At 38.3% G+C, this 19,788-nt stretch overlaps 1 protein-coding gene across 2 annotated transcripts; it reads left to right on the top strand.

Annotated features, from left to right (window-relative positions):
- Nucleotides 1-963: 963 nt before the first annotated feature.
- LOC143030809 (uncharacterized) lies at nt 964-9,724 on the top strand. Of its 2 annotated transcripts, XM_076194025.1 has the most exons (3): nt 975-1,011; nt 5,835-6,129; nt 7,440-9,724. In XM_076194025.1, exon 3 carries the CDS (start codon nt 7,565-7,567, stop codon nt 9,041-9,043), a length of 1,479 nt encoding a protein of 492 aa, XP_076050140.1. In that variant the 5' UTR covers nt 975-1,011; nt 5,835-6,129; nt 7,440-7,564; the 3' UTR covers nt 9,044-9,724. The 2 variants fall into 2 exon arrangements, with proteins under 2 accessions (XP_076050141.1, XP_076050140.1); XM_076194026.1 differs by lacking the exon at nt 5,835-6,129 and having other exon boundaries at nt 964-1,011.
- The last annotated feature ends 10,064 nt before the right edge of the window (nt 9,725-19,788 follow it).

Below are 19,788 nucleotides of genomic sequence, written 5' to 3'. Positions count from 1 at the left end.
TGGTGGTACAAGTGCTGGTGTATTGTCTTCTTGTGTTTCTCCGATTTTTCATGGTTTTGTAATGAGTACATTTTGGGGTTCAGATTACAGTGACATAACTTACAATATGCCGCCTCACCAGAGCCATCAGGTGCATATTTCACCAACATAAACTTTTTCTCCCACTCAGCTCTGTACCTCCTGGCACTATCATAACTGCAGTTCCACTTCGGCATCTTAGGCTATTGAAGATTGCAGGCTGATTCTTATTCTAAAATGCATCCACCTGAAAAAATAGATACTCCTAAATAGTTAAGTACTTGAAAATCACCAAAAACACTAATGAAAATTTAATGTCAACGATCTTTTCCACTCTACATAAATATAAACCAGAACGAACGCTTTTGTGGGATGGAAAATTATTTTACTAATTTTATTAATCAAAACACAATATATTTCTATATTCAGTACTCTACCAATGTAGCCTACTCCTTGCTTGTTTATGAACATAGATTACTATTGATTGAAGGCCTAAAATTACGTCAGACAGTTAAGAAAAAAAAAATCACGCCAAAAGTTGCACATGGATCTCGTGCGCCATCAACATCACACAACTGATTCGTCCAATTTTATCTTTGTGCCATTAGAGAAAATGGGACAAATTGCATGGATCACAATGGAAACAAAATAAAAAGAAAAGAAAGTATACGCGCACTCGACAATATGGTAGACTTTAACTTGGATTAGTTTTGTCTTAGGAGGTGGCGAATGAACTCAGTATCCAATTCACTATTATCAGATGAGCTTACTGAAGCCAAATAAAATATATTTAAGCCACATTCTAAAAAAAAAAGGAAAAAAAGGCAGATTTAGTAATTTAGGCCAAACTAAATATCCTTAGGCCAAATGCTTGAAAAAGAAGCCAAAATTGAGGGTTTTGGCCTAGAATAGGCCAATCTGGCAACTCTGCTCGTATGTTATTTGTTTACATTCATCTTGGCTGGCCGCCACTTCGTCCTCTACAAGTTATTAGTAAGTAAACTTATTTGGCAAAGAATCAGTATACATGAAGTGCAAAAAATAAATACAATAACACATATTTCGAAATGATAATCACAAAATTGCCGAGGATAACACAAAAAACGTACGCTTATATCCATTGTGGTCTTCATTAGATTGTTATTCTACGCTAAGTTACACAGACAACAGACGTAGGGGGTTAAGGGTACCAGAGACAGTCGTTTCGTATCAATTGAATACAAATATATCCTTTATGGTATGAGCAGTTACTTAATATATACTAAAAAGAATCTTTGAGATTCCTAGGACATCTGTGATATCCAGAAGTGGCATATAGTTTAGAAGCACAACATCATGACATGCACGCAGGTAATAGGTAGGTCAAACACCTCGTCGATGACGAGCACAATAGCGCGTCATTTTATGCGCACGCCATGCAAACGGCCAAATTTACATACCGCCGGAAATTTCATTCATACAAATGTTATGCGAGTGTATTTACTACGATCGTAGTAAATAAAAAAAATACATCATGAGTTACATGTCGGTACATAAAAACAAAAGATAAACATGGCGGCTTGCATTCAGCAGTAAATCGAAAATTGGTTTATGTTTCAGAGGTAAAAAATGAGCTAAATAAATTCAGAGATTTGGCAACTAACCAAAATAAACGAACACTACTAGTCTCGCGGATTATTCGAATACCAAAATAAAGGCAGCGTGTTACGGAAGAGCTGAGAAATCGGTGGTACTAATTAGTTTTTTTTTTTGTTTTTTTTTCTATCGGGTCGGATTATCGGATAACAACATCAACATCCATCCCGCCATTTGATCTATAACTGGTGGTATGGATCAAACTTCACTCTATTAAGTTTCTTACTATTATGTTATTAGTGTAATAGACTTATAGTTGAATTATTTGAACTATTTTCTTTAAAATGTGTGATTTTCATGTAATTTGATCAAAGAGAAGTTACGTTTTTATCCTCCGTAATATTACGGACCACAGTTACTATTCGTCCTGCCCGCTATCTATGATCACTGGTGGTATGGATCAAACTACACTATTAAGTTTGTTACTATTGTGTTATTAGTGTAATAGCTTGCATATAGTTGAATTATTCAAACTATTTTCTTTAAAATGTGTGATTTTCATGTAATTTGACGGTATTTGTAGCTGTGGTGGGTAATTTTGCAGAGGATAAAAATGTAATTCTATGATCAAATTACATGGAAATCACTCATCGTAAAGAAAATAGGTCAAATGGTGCAACCATATACTAAATTGTTATATAAAATTGTGCCTGTCAGTAAAAACCGTCATTGTTTACGTTTGATCGGCGATTAGTCAGACCGCACGTTTCGGCCCAAATTCCATTCAAAATGCAATATCTCGAGAACTAGGACAGCTAGATTGGCAATTCAAACTGCATTATACTCATTGCGACTTTTTGCATCCCATGAGAACTACTTCAGCTCAAATATCAGGAATTCCATCTACATGTTGACCTACCTACAGGTAATAAGTGTAATACTGAGGATGCTCGACAATCGTGCACATGTATTTATTGTATGGTGGAGGTTATTTTCCTTGTCTGTTCATCACTTGATGTTGCCGTTAGGTTTCATGTTAGTTCTGATCGAATATGGGCACTTCCAATTTAGTAGTCAGAATGAAGTCTTGTCAAAACTCATCTATTGTTTACATTCTCGCATGCAACGACCATAATACTAAGCAACAAATTCGGGAATACGTTTCTAAGGGTAATATATTCTTGGCAACTTCTTTTCATTGCGATGGATGCGGATTGTAGGAGTATCATACATTATTTGGGAGTGGAATACTTCAAATGTATGTAGTGAAATGTCACAGAAAGAACCATAGGTTCACTCAATATTTGTAATTTATATCGGGAAGGTTCCAGGAGCAGTCATTCACCATAACCTAACCCCCGCCCAAATGCTTCATATTGTAGTCGTAATGTACAAGCATGAATATGTTGTATATATACTCATAACTCAACAAATCACACCTACCATGCATTTTTTTTTTTTTTTTTCAGGGATGAGTTTAACTTAACCTAGCAATAGTTAAGGTTCTGTAATGGGGGTGGCTGGGGTGTTGCTGAGATGTTTCCTGACAAATGGAAATCATTAAAGGATTTGCAAGAATCATACATTGATTTCTGACATCCTTGATTATTGGGTGGGTGTAGACACTTGCAAAAATGTTACCAATATTTCTTATTTCAAGTGTTCGCTGCTATTGTATCTCTCATCATATTCTGATTTTAATTTCTTGTGGCTTCTTTCTTCATGTAATGTTTACTCATACACTCCTGTGCCTTATTATTTCCCCATTAAAATGTGTATATATATATATATATATATATATATATATATATATATATATATATATATATATATATATATATATATATATATATTAACAAAAAGCCGAAATTGAATCGTATTTTTCACTTCTAATGAAACCAAGAAAAAACAAATACCTGTATTTCTTGCTAAGTTACAACACAAACAAAACCTAGTTGTATCCTCACCTTGATTGCCTGGAGGTTTTATTTCTTTTTGTACTTCTGCCCTCTGCTGGCCATCTCCAATAGTTTCTTGTTGGCCAAAAGTGTTTTGTATATAGTTGTGCATTCTTCCTAATGGTTTCTCTCGTTCCTCCAAGCTGATGTCATCATTGAAAAAGCTCACTCCGAGTGAGCATTACTGGATGCAATGGAGAATATATAAGCACTCACTTTCTTCAGACTTGTGAATGAGAACTGAGATTTATATTCACTGGACAGTTTGAGATAGCATTCATCACTGTGGCAATCTACCATTTCAGGAGTAGTAATAATTGTGTCTACAATCCCATACTGTTCATAGAAATCATCCATATTAATATCTGGAAGGTTACAAGTCTTGACTGCATCACTGAATTCTCCAAAAGATACATCACTTGACAGGCCCAATTTTGATACTTTATTGTGATAACTGTTTTCAGAAAAGTCATATCTGTCACTTAAGTACTTACTGGCCCTTTCATAGAAAACACTGAAGTTTGTTTTACATTTCTTAGCCACGTCTGCAGTAAGCTGGCTAAACTTGGTGTTTGCTGAATACCCAAAAATACAAATCCTTCATTCTCCTCTCGAGCTTGTGTGTCAGGTCAGTCATTAGCTTATATATTGGAATCATGCTGAATGATTTGGCTTCTAGTGCTTCAATAGTGTCTGAGATTAATGTAAGAGTGTGAATGAGGAAGAGGAAATAGATCTCTGACACTTCAGAGTCATTTCTTTGATCTCTGAAGCACTTCCACAGAAGTTCCTTGGGACATTCCTCTTCTCCTAAGCTCTGAAAATAACTTTATAGTGTTTTTCAGTACTTCATTATTCGGTCAATTGATGGCAAAAGAGATGGGCATCTAGTTACAATATATCGCAATAGATTGCATTCATCAGACTCCACAAATTCGCAGAAGTTCAACTGTTGTGTTCTGCTTGCTTAGATGCTGAAATGGCTGTACACCTTGAGCACAATATTTTCAATGTCAGTGTCCAGTTTTCCAGCAGCAAATTTTGATGCATTGTGCAATACCTGAGTCAAACAGTTAGCAACAATAATGTTGTTTTGGGCCAGTTTCAGTTTCTGATAAACACTGTTGTATTTTCCATAGTTTACAGCTGCATTGTCAGCTGTGTCTGCCGACACTTTATTCAGATCCAGACCCGACACTTCTAACTTAGACTGTTATAACTGATTTGTGATAGCTTTTGATGATTCATCATTATCAGTGTAAAAGTCAAGTAACTCATGTTGCACTCCCTCCTCAAAATTAAAGTATCTCAAAAGAATTGGGAAACATATTGTTGCACCTATGTTTGAAGCATCAGTTGCTTTTGAAAAGTGCAAGTCATGTTCTTTTACATATTCCACGTGCTTCTGTACAGAATATGGTGCTCAAATATTTTCACACACAGCTTTTGCTTTGGTTCTTCCACATGTTACACCTTTTTGCTACCAAGGAGTCACTATATACCTCTCTGTCAACTTTCACTGCACAGTCAATGCTCCTATATGACTGGCGATGTTTCACAGTATGATACACTTTACAAAGTTCTGCAGCTGTGATTTTGTCATCCTGAGATGATCAAGCCGAGGAAACAAATGATAGCAGTGATGAGGTGCCAGCACTACAACTGTTAAGTCTATATCTGCGGCTGCGCGTTGTTTAACTGCACTCTTCCCCATACCTCCTTTCTGCACATCACAATGACAGTGTACAAAAAGCATGAAACTCATCGTTTCTGCTTTTAGCAATTAATCCAAACTCTTTGGCCTAGTTAGATTTTTTTTTTTTTTTTGGGGGGGTTCAGACTCCTTAACCTCATAAATTAATTGCCAAACCACACTGCACCATGGCCATCCGCAGGACTGCAGCCCAATATATGAGATGTGAATCATGCTATCACACGTTCACAACATTGGTCCTGTGCAGTTCCTGTCTACTTTGGTTGCCGAGGTCCGAGGTTGACATTGTCCTGGGTACTCCCACATAATTTAATTGTATGGCGTTATGTTATTGTGTATCAGTGGACAGGATGCGGGGAAGACCCGTCATCCAGGAGGTGCCAAGGTGAGAGGGAGGGAGCAGAGTAATATGTAGGGGATGGAATGGGTGGGAGTTGTTTCTTTGCTGTTTTCTTTTTGGCTACCCCCTGTGTAAGGGGGAAAAAGCCTTTGGTTTATGTATGTATGTATTCTTTATTAATTTTTCATTTATTTATTTGTTTATTCATTTATTTTTGTCACATCCCAAGAAAGGAGAACAAATGCACGTCCGGCATGAGGTTGCGCCGAATGGAGGACAAAGTGCTCAAAAGGAGGACATTCCTCAGCCTAAAGAAGGACGTCTGGCCACCCTACTAATCAACTACGAAATTAGATATGTTGATTTGTGAATAGAATTGCTGCACAGTACAGATATTTACACAGGTCACACGTAATTTATTTGAAGTGGTTGTCTTCACTGAAATATAAATCAACAAGCTGATTCCTTCATGGGCCTTGTTACTGATGGAAGTGAGGGTTGCATCTAACCCAACATAGTTGTAGGTAGGGACAAGTTAGGATATATTGATTAGAAATCATTTACTTCTCACTCAAAGATGTCATAAATCAATATTTTATATTTTTATGTATAGAATTCTGGTGGTATTAGTGTGAAATATGTCTCATTTTCCCCCAAAATGGAAAATAAGTGATTTGCTATAGAAACCAATACAGTATTAGATTATCGTAAATCTCTCAAATATTGATTTATGACATCCGTGATTGGTGTGTGTGTGTGTGTGTGTAAAGGTGGGATCTGAGGTATTCCCTGACAAATGGAAACCAATAAAGGATTTACAAGAATCACATATTGATTCCTGGCATCTTCAATTATTGGGTGGTTGACCTCTGAAAAAAAAAGATAAATAGAATAAGTCCAGTTATCAGTGTTATTGTGTCCATCATACTCCGATTTCCCCCTTTATTCTTTCTGTTTGTCATATTTATTCATCCACTCTTGTGGCTTCTTATCTATCATTTTTCATTACCTTTTCACTCCTTTTCCAGTTTCTGTGGTTCTTCATAATTTTTACATTTGTTCAATTGTCCATCTTTTCTCATTCTTTTTTTAATCTTTGGTATGAATTGTTTGTTATCTTAATTTGTTGCACTTTGGTGAATGTATTTGTATATTTTCATGATACTCCAAAAATATTAGGAAGTAATAAACTTTATATCGTAATGTTAAAAAAAAGTAGTGCCATTCACCATAACCTTGAAAATGAAATATTGTGTTGATTTACAAGATTACTACAGGGCTACTCCCACTGTGCACCTTGTCTTTGTATTTGATGAAAGTGAGGGGTGAATCTAACCTAACCTATAAGTAATTTACTTATCACGGAGAGGGTGTGGGGGTTCTTCAAAAAACGGAAAACAAGTGATTTATTGTAAAAATGAATATCAGAATCTCATGAATCTCTTCAACGTTGATTTTTAAAATCCTTGATTGATGTGTGTGTGTGTAGTGGTCCTCTGCAAAAATGTTTGCAAGAATTTCTTGTTTCCAGCTGTGGTGTTGTATCCTATATCATACATTGATTTCTTTTTCTTGTGGGCTCTATCTCTTTGCATTATTTATTCAGTCTTTCGCTTTATTATTTCCTGAATAATTTTGACTACTCCATATTTTTTAGTATCTGTTCAACCTTCCATTTCTTTCTTCTTCCTTTAAACTTCTTGTTACGAAATGTTTATTCCCTTCCCTGATTTCATTTTGGTTAATGCCCCACTGTAGTTGTATTACTTGGTGTCCCTCCTATTGCATTCTCTCAAAAACTTAGTTGTCAAACTTATTAAGCATTTACTTTCAGGATGAGAGTAGCTATCAACAGTTCCTGGGAAAAGGTATCTGAAGATTCCCTATATTCGTCATATAGATATAATCTTGTGTCATCCGTGGCACACCTATCCCTCGAGTCATCTTAGATATCACACGATGACCCATACAAGAAAGAAACCTTTTCAATGTGACCTGTGTGATGCAGTTTTCTCGACAAAGAGTAATCTTAAACAACACGTGGTGACCCACACTGGAGAGAAGCCTTTCCAGTGTGATCTGTGTGATGCAGCTTTCACACGAAAGAGTCATCTCGAGTGCCACATGATGACCCACACTGGAGAGAAGCCTTTCCAGTGTGATCTATGTGATGCAACTTTCACACAAAAGAGTCATCTCAAGTATCACATGATGACCCACACTGGAGAGAAGCCCTTCAAGTGTGACCAGTGCGATGCAGCTTTCGTAGCAAAAAGTTATCTCAAACAACACATAGTTACCCACACTGGAAAGAAGTCTTCCCAATGTGACTTCTGCGATGCGACTTTCTCACAAAAGAATGATCTCAAACAACACATGATGACCCACACAGGAGAGATGCTCATCAAGTGTGACCTGTGTGATGCAACTTTCTCAGGAAAGGGTCCTCTTAAACATCACATAAGGACCCATATTGGAGATAAGCCGTTCAAGTGTGACCTGTGTGATGCAGCTTTTTCACGAAAGAGCGCTCTCAAATATCACGTGATGACCCATAGTGCGGAGAAACTTTACAAGTGTGACATGTGTAATGCAGCTTTTTCACGAAAGACTGGTCTCAAAAATCACATAATGACCCACACTGGAGAGAAGCCTTTCAAGTGTGACCTGTGTGATGCAGCTTTCTCAGGAAAGAGTCATCTTAAACTACACATGATGACCCATAGCGGAGAGAAGCCTTTCAAGTGTGACCTGTGTGATGCAGCTTTCTCAGGAAAGGGTGCTCTCAAACGACACGTGGTGACCCACACCGGGGAGAAGCCTTTCCAGTGTGGCCTGTGTGATGCGGCTTTCAAACGAAGGGTTTATCTCAAACGACACCTGATGACTCACGCTGGAGAGAAGCCCTTCAAGTGTGACCTGTGCGATGTAGCTTTCGTAACAAAGGGTGAAATTACACGACACAGAGAGAAGCATTTCCAGTGTGGCATGTGCGATGCGTCTTTCTCACGAAAGAATGATTTCAGAAGACACATGATGATCCACACAGGAGAGAAGCCTTTCCAGTGTGACCTGTGTGATGCAGCTTTTACACAAAAGAGTCATCTCAAATATCACATAATGACCCACACTGGAGAGAAGCCTTTCAAATGTGACCTGTGCGATGCAGCTTTCTCACAAAAGAGTAATCTCAAACAACACGTCGTGACCCACACTGGAGAGAAGCCTTTCAAGTGTGACCTCTGCGATGCAGCTTTCTTACAAAAGGGTAATCTCAAACGACATGTGGTGACCCACAGTGGAGAGAAGCCTTTCAAGTGTGACCTGTGTGGTGCAACTTTCTCAGAACCAAGTAAACTTAGACGTCATGGGGCGACCCACACTGGAGAGAAGCCTTTTCAGCTTGCACACGGAGGACTTATATCAAAAGTCATGTAATGACTCGCACTTCCTCACGAAAAGTTGATGTGTGTTGCATGATGACCTATGCTGGTAAGAGGCCTTTCCAGTGTGACCTGAGTGATATAACTTTCCTGTATGATGGTACTTGCAGCTATTAAGTACTGATGTACTGTAATAAACCTGTTGGGTTGATGGGTTATCACGTACATACTATCAGTTGAAATCTTAGTTGATTCACTCTCAGTTGTGAAGTTATTTGAGTGACATTTGGCCTATTGTGTAATTGCACTTTTGCTCGTTCCAGTGTGACCTGAGTGATATAACTTTCCTGTATGATGGTACTGTCAGCTATTAAGCACTGATTCAGTGTTATAAACCAATTTGGTTGATGGATCGTCACGTGCATAGTGTCAGTTGAAATCGTAATTGATTTACTTTCAGTTGTGAAGTTATTTGAGTGACCTTTGGCCTATTTCATAATTGCATTTTTGCTTGTTCGTTTTTTTCAAAATTCTTAAGGGTTCCATGAAGTGCATGAATGTTTTTGCAGTTAGGGAAAATGTCAAAGATATTAGAAAATTGTGCAACTGGTGGATACAGATATCTGTACATCATGACAGATACAGTTCTGTTTACCTTAGTATTGTGTAAAGTAGTTCAGAGTACAGCATACGCCAAAGTTGTTTGTAATCTGTATTACTGTAAATATATCTTCATATATTCAGCAGTGTTCAATTTATCCTGTGAGACACAACTCCCACACTTCAATTAAGTCTTTCCAAGAGTAATACAAGACATATGATGCATTGTTCATTTCTAATGAAGAAGAAATACAATTTATTTACTCAACTTTGTTATTGTTTGTAGCAGGAATAATTTCTGGAGTCTAGTAGATTTGATTGTGGTTGTTCTTCTTTAGTACATACTGAGATAGAATTTCATGGTTTGATTATTTCTGAAATAAATATGACATCTCCATGACAAAGGATTACAAAGGCGGAGCATGCCGACAGGAGACCTTTTGGTCCGTAACTAGGTCGGATGTGGAAAAAAGTAATAACGATAAATAAAAACACACTATTATAAATAATAAGAGATGCATAGGTATAGTTCAATAAAAAACTAATAGTAAATGATAAATTGACATATAACTAATAATGTGAATCAAGCAAATAATCAGACAGGATAACAAAATATGAAATATATGTCAATCACTACAGCATCTTGCTTAGATATTTACCTAAATGATTCTTAAAGCTTCGAGCTGAACTGCATTGCACTGCCTCTGCATGAAGTTTATTCTATTAATTTACTACGTTATTTTTTGTGCCATGAATAGCTTGTTCGTGGTGTTTCACTATTTCCTGTTTGTTTTTTATCTACCGTTCACACATTTATGTAATAACTCGGGTTTATCCTTACATTTTCCTGTTATGTCCTTTTCATATTCTATTTTTTCCTTCATGCGTATTTTAACATAGTCATGCCTTTTATATATATTTGCCACCACCTATTTTTTTTTCTTTGTTTTTCATATTTTCCCATATTCATCTCTTCTATCTTTTGGTTCGTTGCACCTTTTATCAAACCAGCACTAATAATACACTTTTTTCTGTTTTTTTGCTTTGGGACATATTCATCCACTCCTGCTTTATAGATTTCCATCAAAATCATCCATTTTTTTCCACTTGTGTTTCTACATTGTTGATTTTTTCCCAATCCGCTCAAAAAAAAAAAAAAAGTTTCTGAAAGTCCGTTTTACTATGCATCAGTCTCTTTTCTGCATTTTTTCATTTTCATCTCTATATATTTCCTCCTTTAGTTCTAACTCAAGTAATATATGGTCACTCTTCCCAATTGGTGTCTTGTACTCAATTTTTCCACAATTTCAGGTTCTGACGTAAATAAATCTAGTCTCAACTGTTCTTCATTATTTCTCAATCTAGTATTTCCTTTACCCATTGTGTCATTAGATGCTCTATAGTCATGTCAACTAATAAATTTCCCCGTCGATCCTCTAAACCTTTCACTATCATCTCTTCCCAACAAACTTCTTTGCAGTTAAAATCTCCCATAAGTACCACGTTTCCCCCATCCTTCAGCATCTCCTTTAATGAAAGCCTTGTTTCTCCTCTCTATTTCTAAGGCAGTGATTACAATCCATGTCCTACACTGTTTGGTAATAGTGGAACCCTTAATTTTGTCCCTACAATTATGTCTGGTTTTTCTTTTGACAGGTAATCATTTAGTTCAGTTAATCCTGAAACTAACCTGTCTATATTAGTATTTGTGTGCGTGTCTGTGTGTGTTTAGCTAATTGTAATTAAATAATCGTAGTATACAGAAGAGGAAAAACGCTCATTGGATTCCGTCCCCTATTCTCTAACTTTTTATCACACCTAGTCTCAAATTAATGTGCATTTCAAACTTAATTTATACCTTTGATATCCAATTATATTTAGATTTTAACTCGTGTGCTGTTTGAGCTTGGGCTATATCAACTTCACATCCGTTAGACATGTGGTCTTTCTTAATTTGTTTCCATGACCTCTTAATGTCTCCCTCGTATTTCTAATCAAAAGATCTCATCTGTTAATGCAATCTGTAGCCAACACTCCTTAAAGTGTTTCTTGGGTGCTTTTTACGTGTACTTGAATGTTGCTGTTTTTACCCGTTGTAGTCACCTTAACACAAGCTTTATATACACTTATTTCTTGTATATATGCATAATTTCATTGCTATCCATCATACACGAAGGACTACCTTTGGAACATGATAGCTCAGAACTGGTTCACTCTAAACTATAAGGATGACATAAACCTGCTTAGCAATATTTGGTGCCATTGAGTATGTACCATCCATATGCCATCGTGGAGACCTGCCCAACAGTCCCAGACCTTTTTGAGATGCAAATACTAGTAATCTGTTGGCAGTATCGAACCCCACTGTCATGAATCAGGAAAGGCTTTGAGTTATCTCCACCAGTTGTTGTCCAACTTCCCTCTCGGATTAGTTCCTTTAGTGAGGGAGGTTCCACAGGTCTGACTCCTTGCCTTTGGCGTCTTATATCCCGCTTAATCGATTCTGGTTTTCCAACCATGATACGGACTTCATCTGTTGCTCCAAGCATAGCTTCAGCATACACTTGGACTGTCTTCCCCTTTTTCATTTTCGCATCAGATTTCATCTGCGACCGTACTTTTCCAACTGAAGCAGCATTAGGATTTGGTTCATGATTATGTTCTCTGAAGTTCAAAGTTGAGTCCATAGTGAGGTTTGTACTGATTGCACCTTTACATGACTATGCTGCTCGCTGTAAACATTCCCACCGGATAGTGCTTTTTGACTTGGTCTTCTTTGTGTAGACATAGCCTTCAGAACAAATCTTCAGACCACCTTTGTTGTTCTGTATCACCTCCATGCTTCTTCTGGGATTGTTGGATTACTGGTTAGTCCATCCAGCATAAGAGTTGATATAGCCATATCATTCACACATCTTAGGGTAACACCTCTGAGAGGACACTATTCAAATGTTGACTGTTAGGTGCGCAGTGCCTCAGCTGTCATTTGTTGAGCAAATCGACACCTGCCTTAGTTTGGATACTTAACCACAGCAGCGCAGGAATTTTAAAACCCCAGTAATGTTAAGCATATATATGGGTGAGCAAAAATAAAAAAAATAGATCAAATAAACCAAAATGAATGTTACCCTGGTACTCACACCTCATTAGAGTGTCACTATGGTGGGTGTGAATTCACCCCAAACTAACAAGAAGAGACAATGCTAAGTTACTTTTTTATTATATTAAACTCAGTTGAAAAATGCCATATATTTTCCATATAGTACCAAAGTTGTGTCAAAACTAAATCTGCTGGGGTTTTATAATGCTGGGGTTTTGTTTTACCTCTGCTGGGGTTTTGTCCGTTTGGAGCACTGGGGTTTTGTCCGCTGGGGTTTTGTTCCCTGGGGTTTTGTCCGTGCAGCCCTCAGCTTTGCCAGTGGCTAAACCCCACCATTTCACGAAACAATTGAAGAAATCCACAAAAGAATCAACACACAACCTCTCTACATCACACACCACTATATGTGGGATCAAACCTGGGATAAATTACTTGAAGACCTCACTACCCTAAAGCATCCGAAAGCAAGCGAACGACAAGAGGAAAGAGTACAGCCCCATGCGTGGTGGCCACAGAGTCTACCAAGAACCCAGGCATTACCGTCACAGCCAGTATACATTGCATCAGACCAACCTAGTAGTTAAGTAAACTGAAATGGAACTAAACAAGTAGAAAAGAAAATATCCTAGCTAGCTCAGATACTCCCAATGAATACATAAGGAGTGTCGTCCTCCTCTTTCTATTACACACTGTATTTCTAACTTTCAGGCCGCGACCCTCTTCTCACTCTATTAGTATCTTATCCAGTAAAAGAGAGAGAGAGAGAGAGAAGGCATAAGTAATTGCGACAAAACTAAGGATGTTCAAAGTAATGTTAGAGAAAATGTACATCTGTACAAAGCCTGGTGAGACCAATAACACTGGGTAACACTAGTTTTGTTTCTTTAAATGTCTTTCTTGCTACTAATGTTTTCTTTCCTGATTTTAGAAATACAATTGAAAATTGCATATAATCGATATTTCAAGATATGATTAATGTTTTATATAGAAAACAAACTATATGAAACTACGATAGTATACTATATTTAGCATATTCGCATTGTCTATAAATTGTAGCTGATATCTTATCCTTGTATTTCCTTTTTAAAGTAATGAGATAATGTAGTTTAAAAACACGTGATACGGAGGAGCCCGCTAGAAATGAAAATGAGCGTGATTTCTTACTGTAAACTCCTTGATCTTGACGCACCAGGGACCATAGTCTCCCAGCTTCCTTGGTATCTTTTCTCCATCGTAGCAGCAATGACCTGATGGAACTTCTCACCATGCTCTTCACTCACTCCTTCCAAGTTTCCACGAAACATTACATTCTACATCCTAAGTTCTTATAGTTTTTCAAACGTTTTGCTACAAGCTGCGTGTGGCTTGGGTCTTTATTATTACCAAGGAATCCATTAACTATACCTCGAAATGTACACCCAGAACTTTCGACAGTACTCGTGGCATTCTCAGGTTGCATTGACATCAACATTCTCGGGCTAATAAGTATACCACCCATAACTTTGGCTATCTTGAGGGGGCCACTCCACTTTCTAGTAGTGTTCATTATCAGCCCGAATGTCCCATAGGAAAAGAGAAAAAAAAAGAATACTTGGTGTATACACCCTGTAATCCAAGTAAGAAGGCGATAATTGTAAACTCACCACAAACATCCCATAAAATGCTATATTTTTATATTTCAACATTAACTTAGTAATGAGCAACTCTGTTAGATACATTTCAATACTACAGTAAACAGTTTATAAATGTCGTGTGTGTTCGTGCGGACGTGTGTGTGCGTGGTCCCGTGTTTTGGGGATTTTATTGCGCGGGGGGAGTGCCAAAGGAGGGGTTAGGTTTCTAAGTGACTCGTGAATGAATAATCTAAGCATGGCTCACAGATGCTGTGACTAGCCGAGCCAGTGGCAGCCACAATTAGGAAAACAAATTTGAAATTTGAAAGGAAAAATCGAAATGCCCGAGGCCCGAGGCCGAGCTTGTTTATAAGTTGAACAAGAGTGCCATTGTGGCTGTGTCATAAACCATCTAACCCCCCCCCCCCCCAAACACACCTCGCACACCAAGTAAACGGCTCTGGACGGCTAGACCTCCTCCTCCTCCCTGCTTTCCCCTCGCCAAGTCTCCTCCTCCCCCTCCTCCCTCTTTCGTATCCTTCTCCTCTTTCCGATCTTATTTCCTTCTCTTTCTTATCCCTCCGATCTTATTCCCAAACTTTTAACCATCCTGACTTTAATGCTCATCGTAGTAAAGGCAGAAGGGATAAACCTGGCACAGAGAAGAAATCTTAATTGACTTGTTTAAATCCCTGAATGGGGCCGAAGTGTTGTTGCGAGTACGCGTGTTTAAGTGTCTCCAGTTCAAGAACTTGTAATAGGTGCCGTGAATAGTATATACACGTGAAAATTTACGACATGGCGCCAGGGATGACCGGTATGCTTTTAGCCATGCTGGGAGCGGTCTTACTGATTAACGTAGCTGCAAGTGGTCAACCTTCATACGTTGCAGTGGGCATTCCTGGTTACCCTCCGCTCCTTTCTAACATTGGGGTGAGAGACAGAAGCTCTATAATCTCTCTTAACCACCATACTCTGTTTCAGTTCCTTCCCCCGCCTACCACAACAACAGAAGTCAGAAAGTGGCGTCGGATTCGTTTAGCCAAACAAAGGGGAAGTTCTCATGTAACACCGAAGCGAAAAATCAACACTTCCAAGCTTCTGGTGTCCTACGCCCTCCTTCTCTGTGGTGATATACATCCCTGTCCTGGCCCAGCTGCAACGAGAGTCCCACAACACCCATGTGTAAGCTGTCTAAAAGGAGTCCGTCGCAATAGCTGAGCCATCAGCTGCAAATCGTGTGGGAAATGGACTCACATCATGTGTTGTGGAATTTCTCTCGAGACCTACAATGCTGCCCTGGTGAGTGAGGACATTCTCCACTTCATTTGCAATGGGTGTACACTCAATGAACTACCAGGAGCCCCCTTGTCCGACGGTGAGGTTGACCCTTCACCTGTTAACCCCGATCGCTATGCCTCCCCCCAGTCAGCACCCGGAGGATGATTTCAACTGCTTCAACAAGCGGGACCTCCACTTCGTGCACTTAAATGCCAGAGGCCTTCTACCTAAGATAGACGAATTCCGTCTACTTGCGCGGCGGACCAGGGCAGCAGTCATCGGTGTCAGCGAAACTTGGCTAGACAGTACCATCTCCGACTCAGAAATTGCGATTCCGGGTTATAGTGTTGTGCGTAATGATAGAAAGAGGACCGGAGGAGGGGTTTGCACTTACATATATAACGGTTTAGCATTCAACCCCCGTACAGACCTTATGAGTAACGATGGGCTCGAAGCTGTGTGGGTAGAAATACTGTTCCCTAAATCGCATCCCATCTTATACGGGGTTTGTTACAGACCACCGAAACAGATGTCCTTCTATAGCGCATTAGAATCTACCTGTTTCAATCGGGTCATTATGTATGACCAAGAAATTATCCTAGGTGATTTAAATACGAATCTGGCAAGTACAAATGATAACCTTATTGAAACAATGAGAAACTTGCTTATATCTCATGGCCTGACACAACTGATTGACGAGGCCACTAGAATAACAGGCACATCCAGGTCCATCATAGATCTTATCCTGGTCTCCGATCGTAACAAGATAACGCAGGCTGGTGATTGTGATTATGGTCTCAGTGACCACAAGCTCATATATTGTACTAGGAAAGCTAGGAAGACGATTTTCAACAAGCACAACACAGTGAAGCTTCGTTCCATGAAGCATTACTCACGAGAACATCTTGTAGATGAACTGGGTAGGACAGACTGGTCGCCAGTTCTAAATTGTACAGATGTTTATAAGGCTTGGTCTAATTTTAAGTACACATTTCTTACTATTATAGACAGAGTAGCGCCTCTCAAAGAGATACGAATAAAACAGAGGACGGAGGCATGGATGACTAACGAAGTACTGGGTTTAATTAGAGATAGAGACAGATTTATTGCCAGATTTAGGAAAAGTGGAAATCAGGAGGACTATGATGGCTTTCTGTACTATAGGAATCAGGTGAATTATTGGAAGGATAAAGCCAAAGCTGATTATTGTACTAAGATGGTGCACCAGAACAAAAACGATCCAAGGAAGCTTTGGCAAACACTGGAGACCCTTGAGGTTCACACAAAGCCTAGTTACAAAGTAGACAGGATAGGACTCTTGATAAACGGCGAGCTTAACTCTGATAGGAACACCATAGCCAACCACTTCAACACCTTTTTCACAACCATTGCCACAAAACTAGTTCAATCCCTCCCTACAGGTTCTGGGAAGTTTGGGCTGGGGTACGTTCAGGAGTACTATAAAAACAAGTCCTCAAAGTGTTTCAAACTGCATAAGACCATTCAAAAAGAAGTGTTTAAATTACTGGCTAGCATAAGTGCCAATAAGGCTACAGGGTTAGACGACATTCCTGCGAGGTTTGTTGAGGATGGAGCCTCAATTATTACTCCCACAATAACCCACATAATAAATTTGTCTATTGGTTCAGGATTGATCCCAAGCGACATTAAAAGGGCTCGGGTAACACCTCTTTACAAGAAAAACGCATAAAAACTGAGGCAGGTAACTACAGGCCTGTTTCAATTCTAGGTATTATTTCTATCACCTCCGCTGTCACCTCTGTCGCCACCACTATCGGTCCTCGACCGTTTACACTTCTATTAGTCTCGTAATTCCACTCACAAGGCCGCTTGCCTTCGTTACGTCAGTTTCACTAATTTCAAGTTCATCTTATTCAGAAGGCCCCATGCCTTGTACTTCACATACTTCAGTCAAGTCCTTAGGTTAAGTAAAGCGATTTACTTCTATTTCTTTTCTCCTCACTAGTTTACACTGTCTTTGTTTACACTCAGGATCTCTCTCACTCTCCGTCTGCCTGCCGAGATCTCTATACCATACGCCAAGCCACCTTCGTCTGACGTCACTAATTTTTCTAATCCAATCTCCTCTGACTTCTCAACAGTTTGTCACACCTTATGGGCGTGACTTTGAATTCATGCACCAATAACTTTTCTCCACCTTTTATCCAATCCGGAAAGCTGTTACATTGTCACAAGCAATATCGTTTACCTCAGCATTTGTCAAACGAAAAACTTTGCGCTCACACATTGTTACATCAGTAATTATTACAAACACTCACCTCCCGCCGGCCGTGTTTACGCAGACAGAACGACGACTCCAGTCTTGTTTATAAAAACAGTCAAATCCGAGCTAATGCGAGTCTGACTCAGCTACTGTCGCTTGTCGGCGACTAAACAATCGGCGACTCAGCATTTCAATACACCAGTGTTTCACAACATTATTAGCATTCGTTCTCCCATCTACCTCTTCATCTACTGAATTGTCTACGTCCATCTACCGGCCTCTTACAGGGATCGGCAGCTACCGTTGGTCGTCCCGACCAATTTCTTATTTTCCCTCCTACAGGGCTAGCTAATATATATTAAGAAGAAGCTAAAATTGTTTATCAAAGATATAAGCAACCCTCCAAAATGCACAAAACACAGAATAAATGTAAATAACATGCATGCAACTATATAAATTGCAAGTAAAATAATTTGCAAAATTCACTCAGAACACTATTTGTCAATGGTGAATGTTAGAATAATACATATAAATGAATGTCAATGTAAAGTTAAGCAGACACATGGTTAATATGGTTAATGGGTTTTGACAGAGTCAACCTCCGGAATACAACAATGGCAATCAGTGCCGACAATAACATAGAAAGAAAAGGTATGAGAATAATTGGTGTAACATTTGAGGGAGATCTTGACAATGGTCTTCTCTTAATTTTCAAAGTAGGTGAGTTTTCAGGCAATGTGAAGTTGAAGGTTGAAATATATTAATCATCTGTTAAATGCATTGTATTAAGGCTATTAGAAATTGTGGAAACATTGTCTCCAAGCAATTCACAATTATCAAATACAGAGATAAGACCTTCAACCAAATCCAATATAGGACTCAACCCGGGACAATTGATTGATACCTTTGTCTTGTTAGGGAAAAACAGATAATGAGATCTATGTATGTTACAATGAGGAATGTGGTCTACAATTTTTTTTTTTTTTTTTTATAATGGCAATTGTTCATAACAGACACATTCCTAACCAGAGATGCTTCACATGAATTTTTCAAAGCTTCACGGAACACAAAAAGAGAAGAATGACAAAGATGAAGATTCTTATCAACTCTTTTACAACCATTTAATTTATCATTAGAGATCATGCTTTCTCTTAGATTGTCTACAGAAAGGATGTAATTGATTGGATCTACAACTGGAATATCTACTTCATATAATGAACCATTTACCTTCAATGGGAAAGGTATTAATTTGAATAAGTTAAATTTCATGCTTGATGAAAAGGGGATTTCTATTATCACTGAGGTTATATTCAAGTATGAGGTCAATAATGGGTAATATAAGGCCACATTAGCTTCCTAAAAAAAAAAAAGGTTCAAAGTTCCAATCCTTCCTTGCTGAATTAATTATTTTAATGAGTTGAGGTCTTGGAAGGAGAGAAGAAGTTACTTGACCCGAATTTGCCATAACTAAATCTTGTACAAAAGATTCCAACTGAACTTGCAGCTCAGGTAATTTCAAATGCATAGTATTGAGTAACAAGAGAAGTTGCATTGCATTCTCTTGTTCACTTTGTTTCAAACTGAGATTCTCTAAGTTATCTGAAATATTAGAGATCATTTCCTCAATGTTTTTAATGCTTGTTTGTAAATCATCAATTTTTCCAGCTTTCTCCTTTAATCTGTTTATAGAAAGTTTCAATTCAGCAAGGAAGGCAAAATTGGCAATTTCCAATCCAGCAAGAGTTCCTAGAGCCACAGCTATTACACTTCTCTTTTGTCTATCATTGCTTTTGAAATTTGAACCTATGATGTGCAATTTATCATCTATTTCCTTTATCATATTATCAAGTCTACTTTGAACATATTTACTGGAAATGTTCTGTTTCAATACCTTTAAGTTTCCACTTATGGAGTCCACATCTTCTTTAATTTTGGTTATATTCTTGTAATCAAGAACTACT

The sequence above is a fragment of the Oratosquilla oratoria genome, chromosome 12 (genome assembly GCF_046742065.1).
Source record: "Oratosquilla oratoria isolate Oo_2021 chromosome 12, ASM4674206v1, whole genome shotgun sequence".
In the NCBI taxonomy this organism is placed as follows: Eukaryota; Metazoa; Arthropoda; class Malacostraca; order Stomatopoda; family Squillidae; genus Oratosquilla; species Oratosquilla oratoria.
This window is presented reverse-complemented; position numbering and strand designations above follow the sequence as displayed.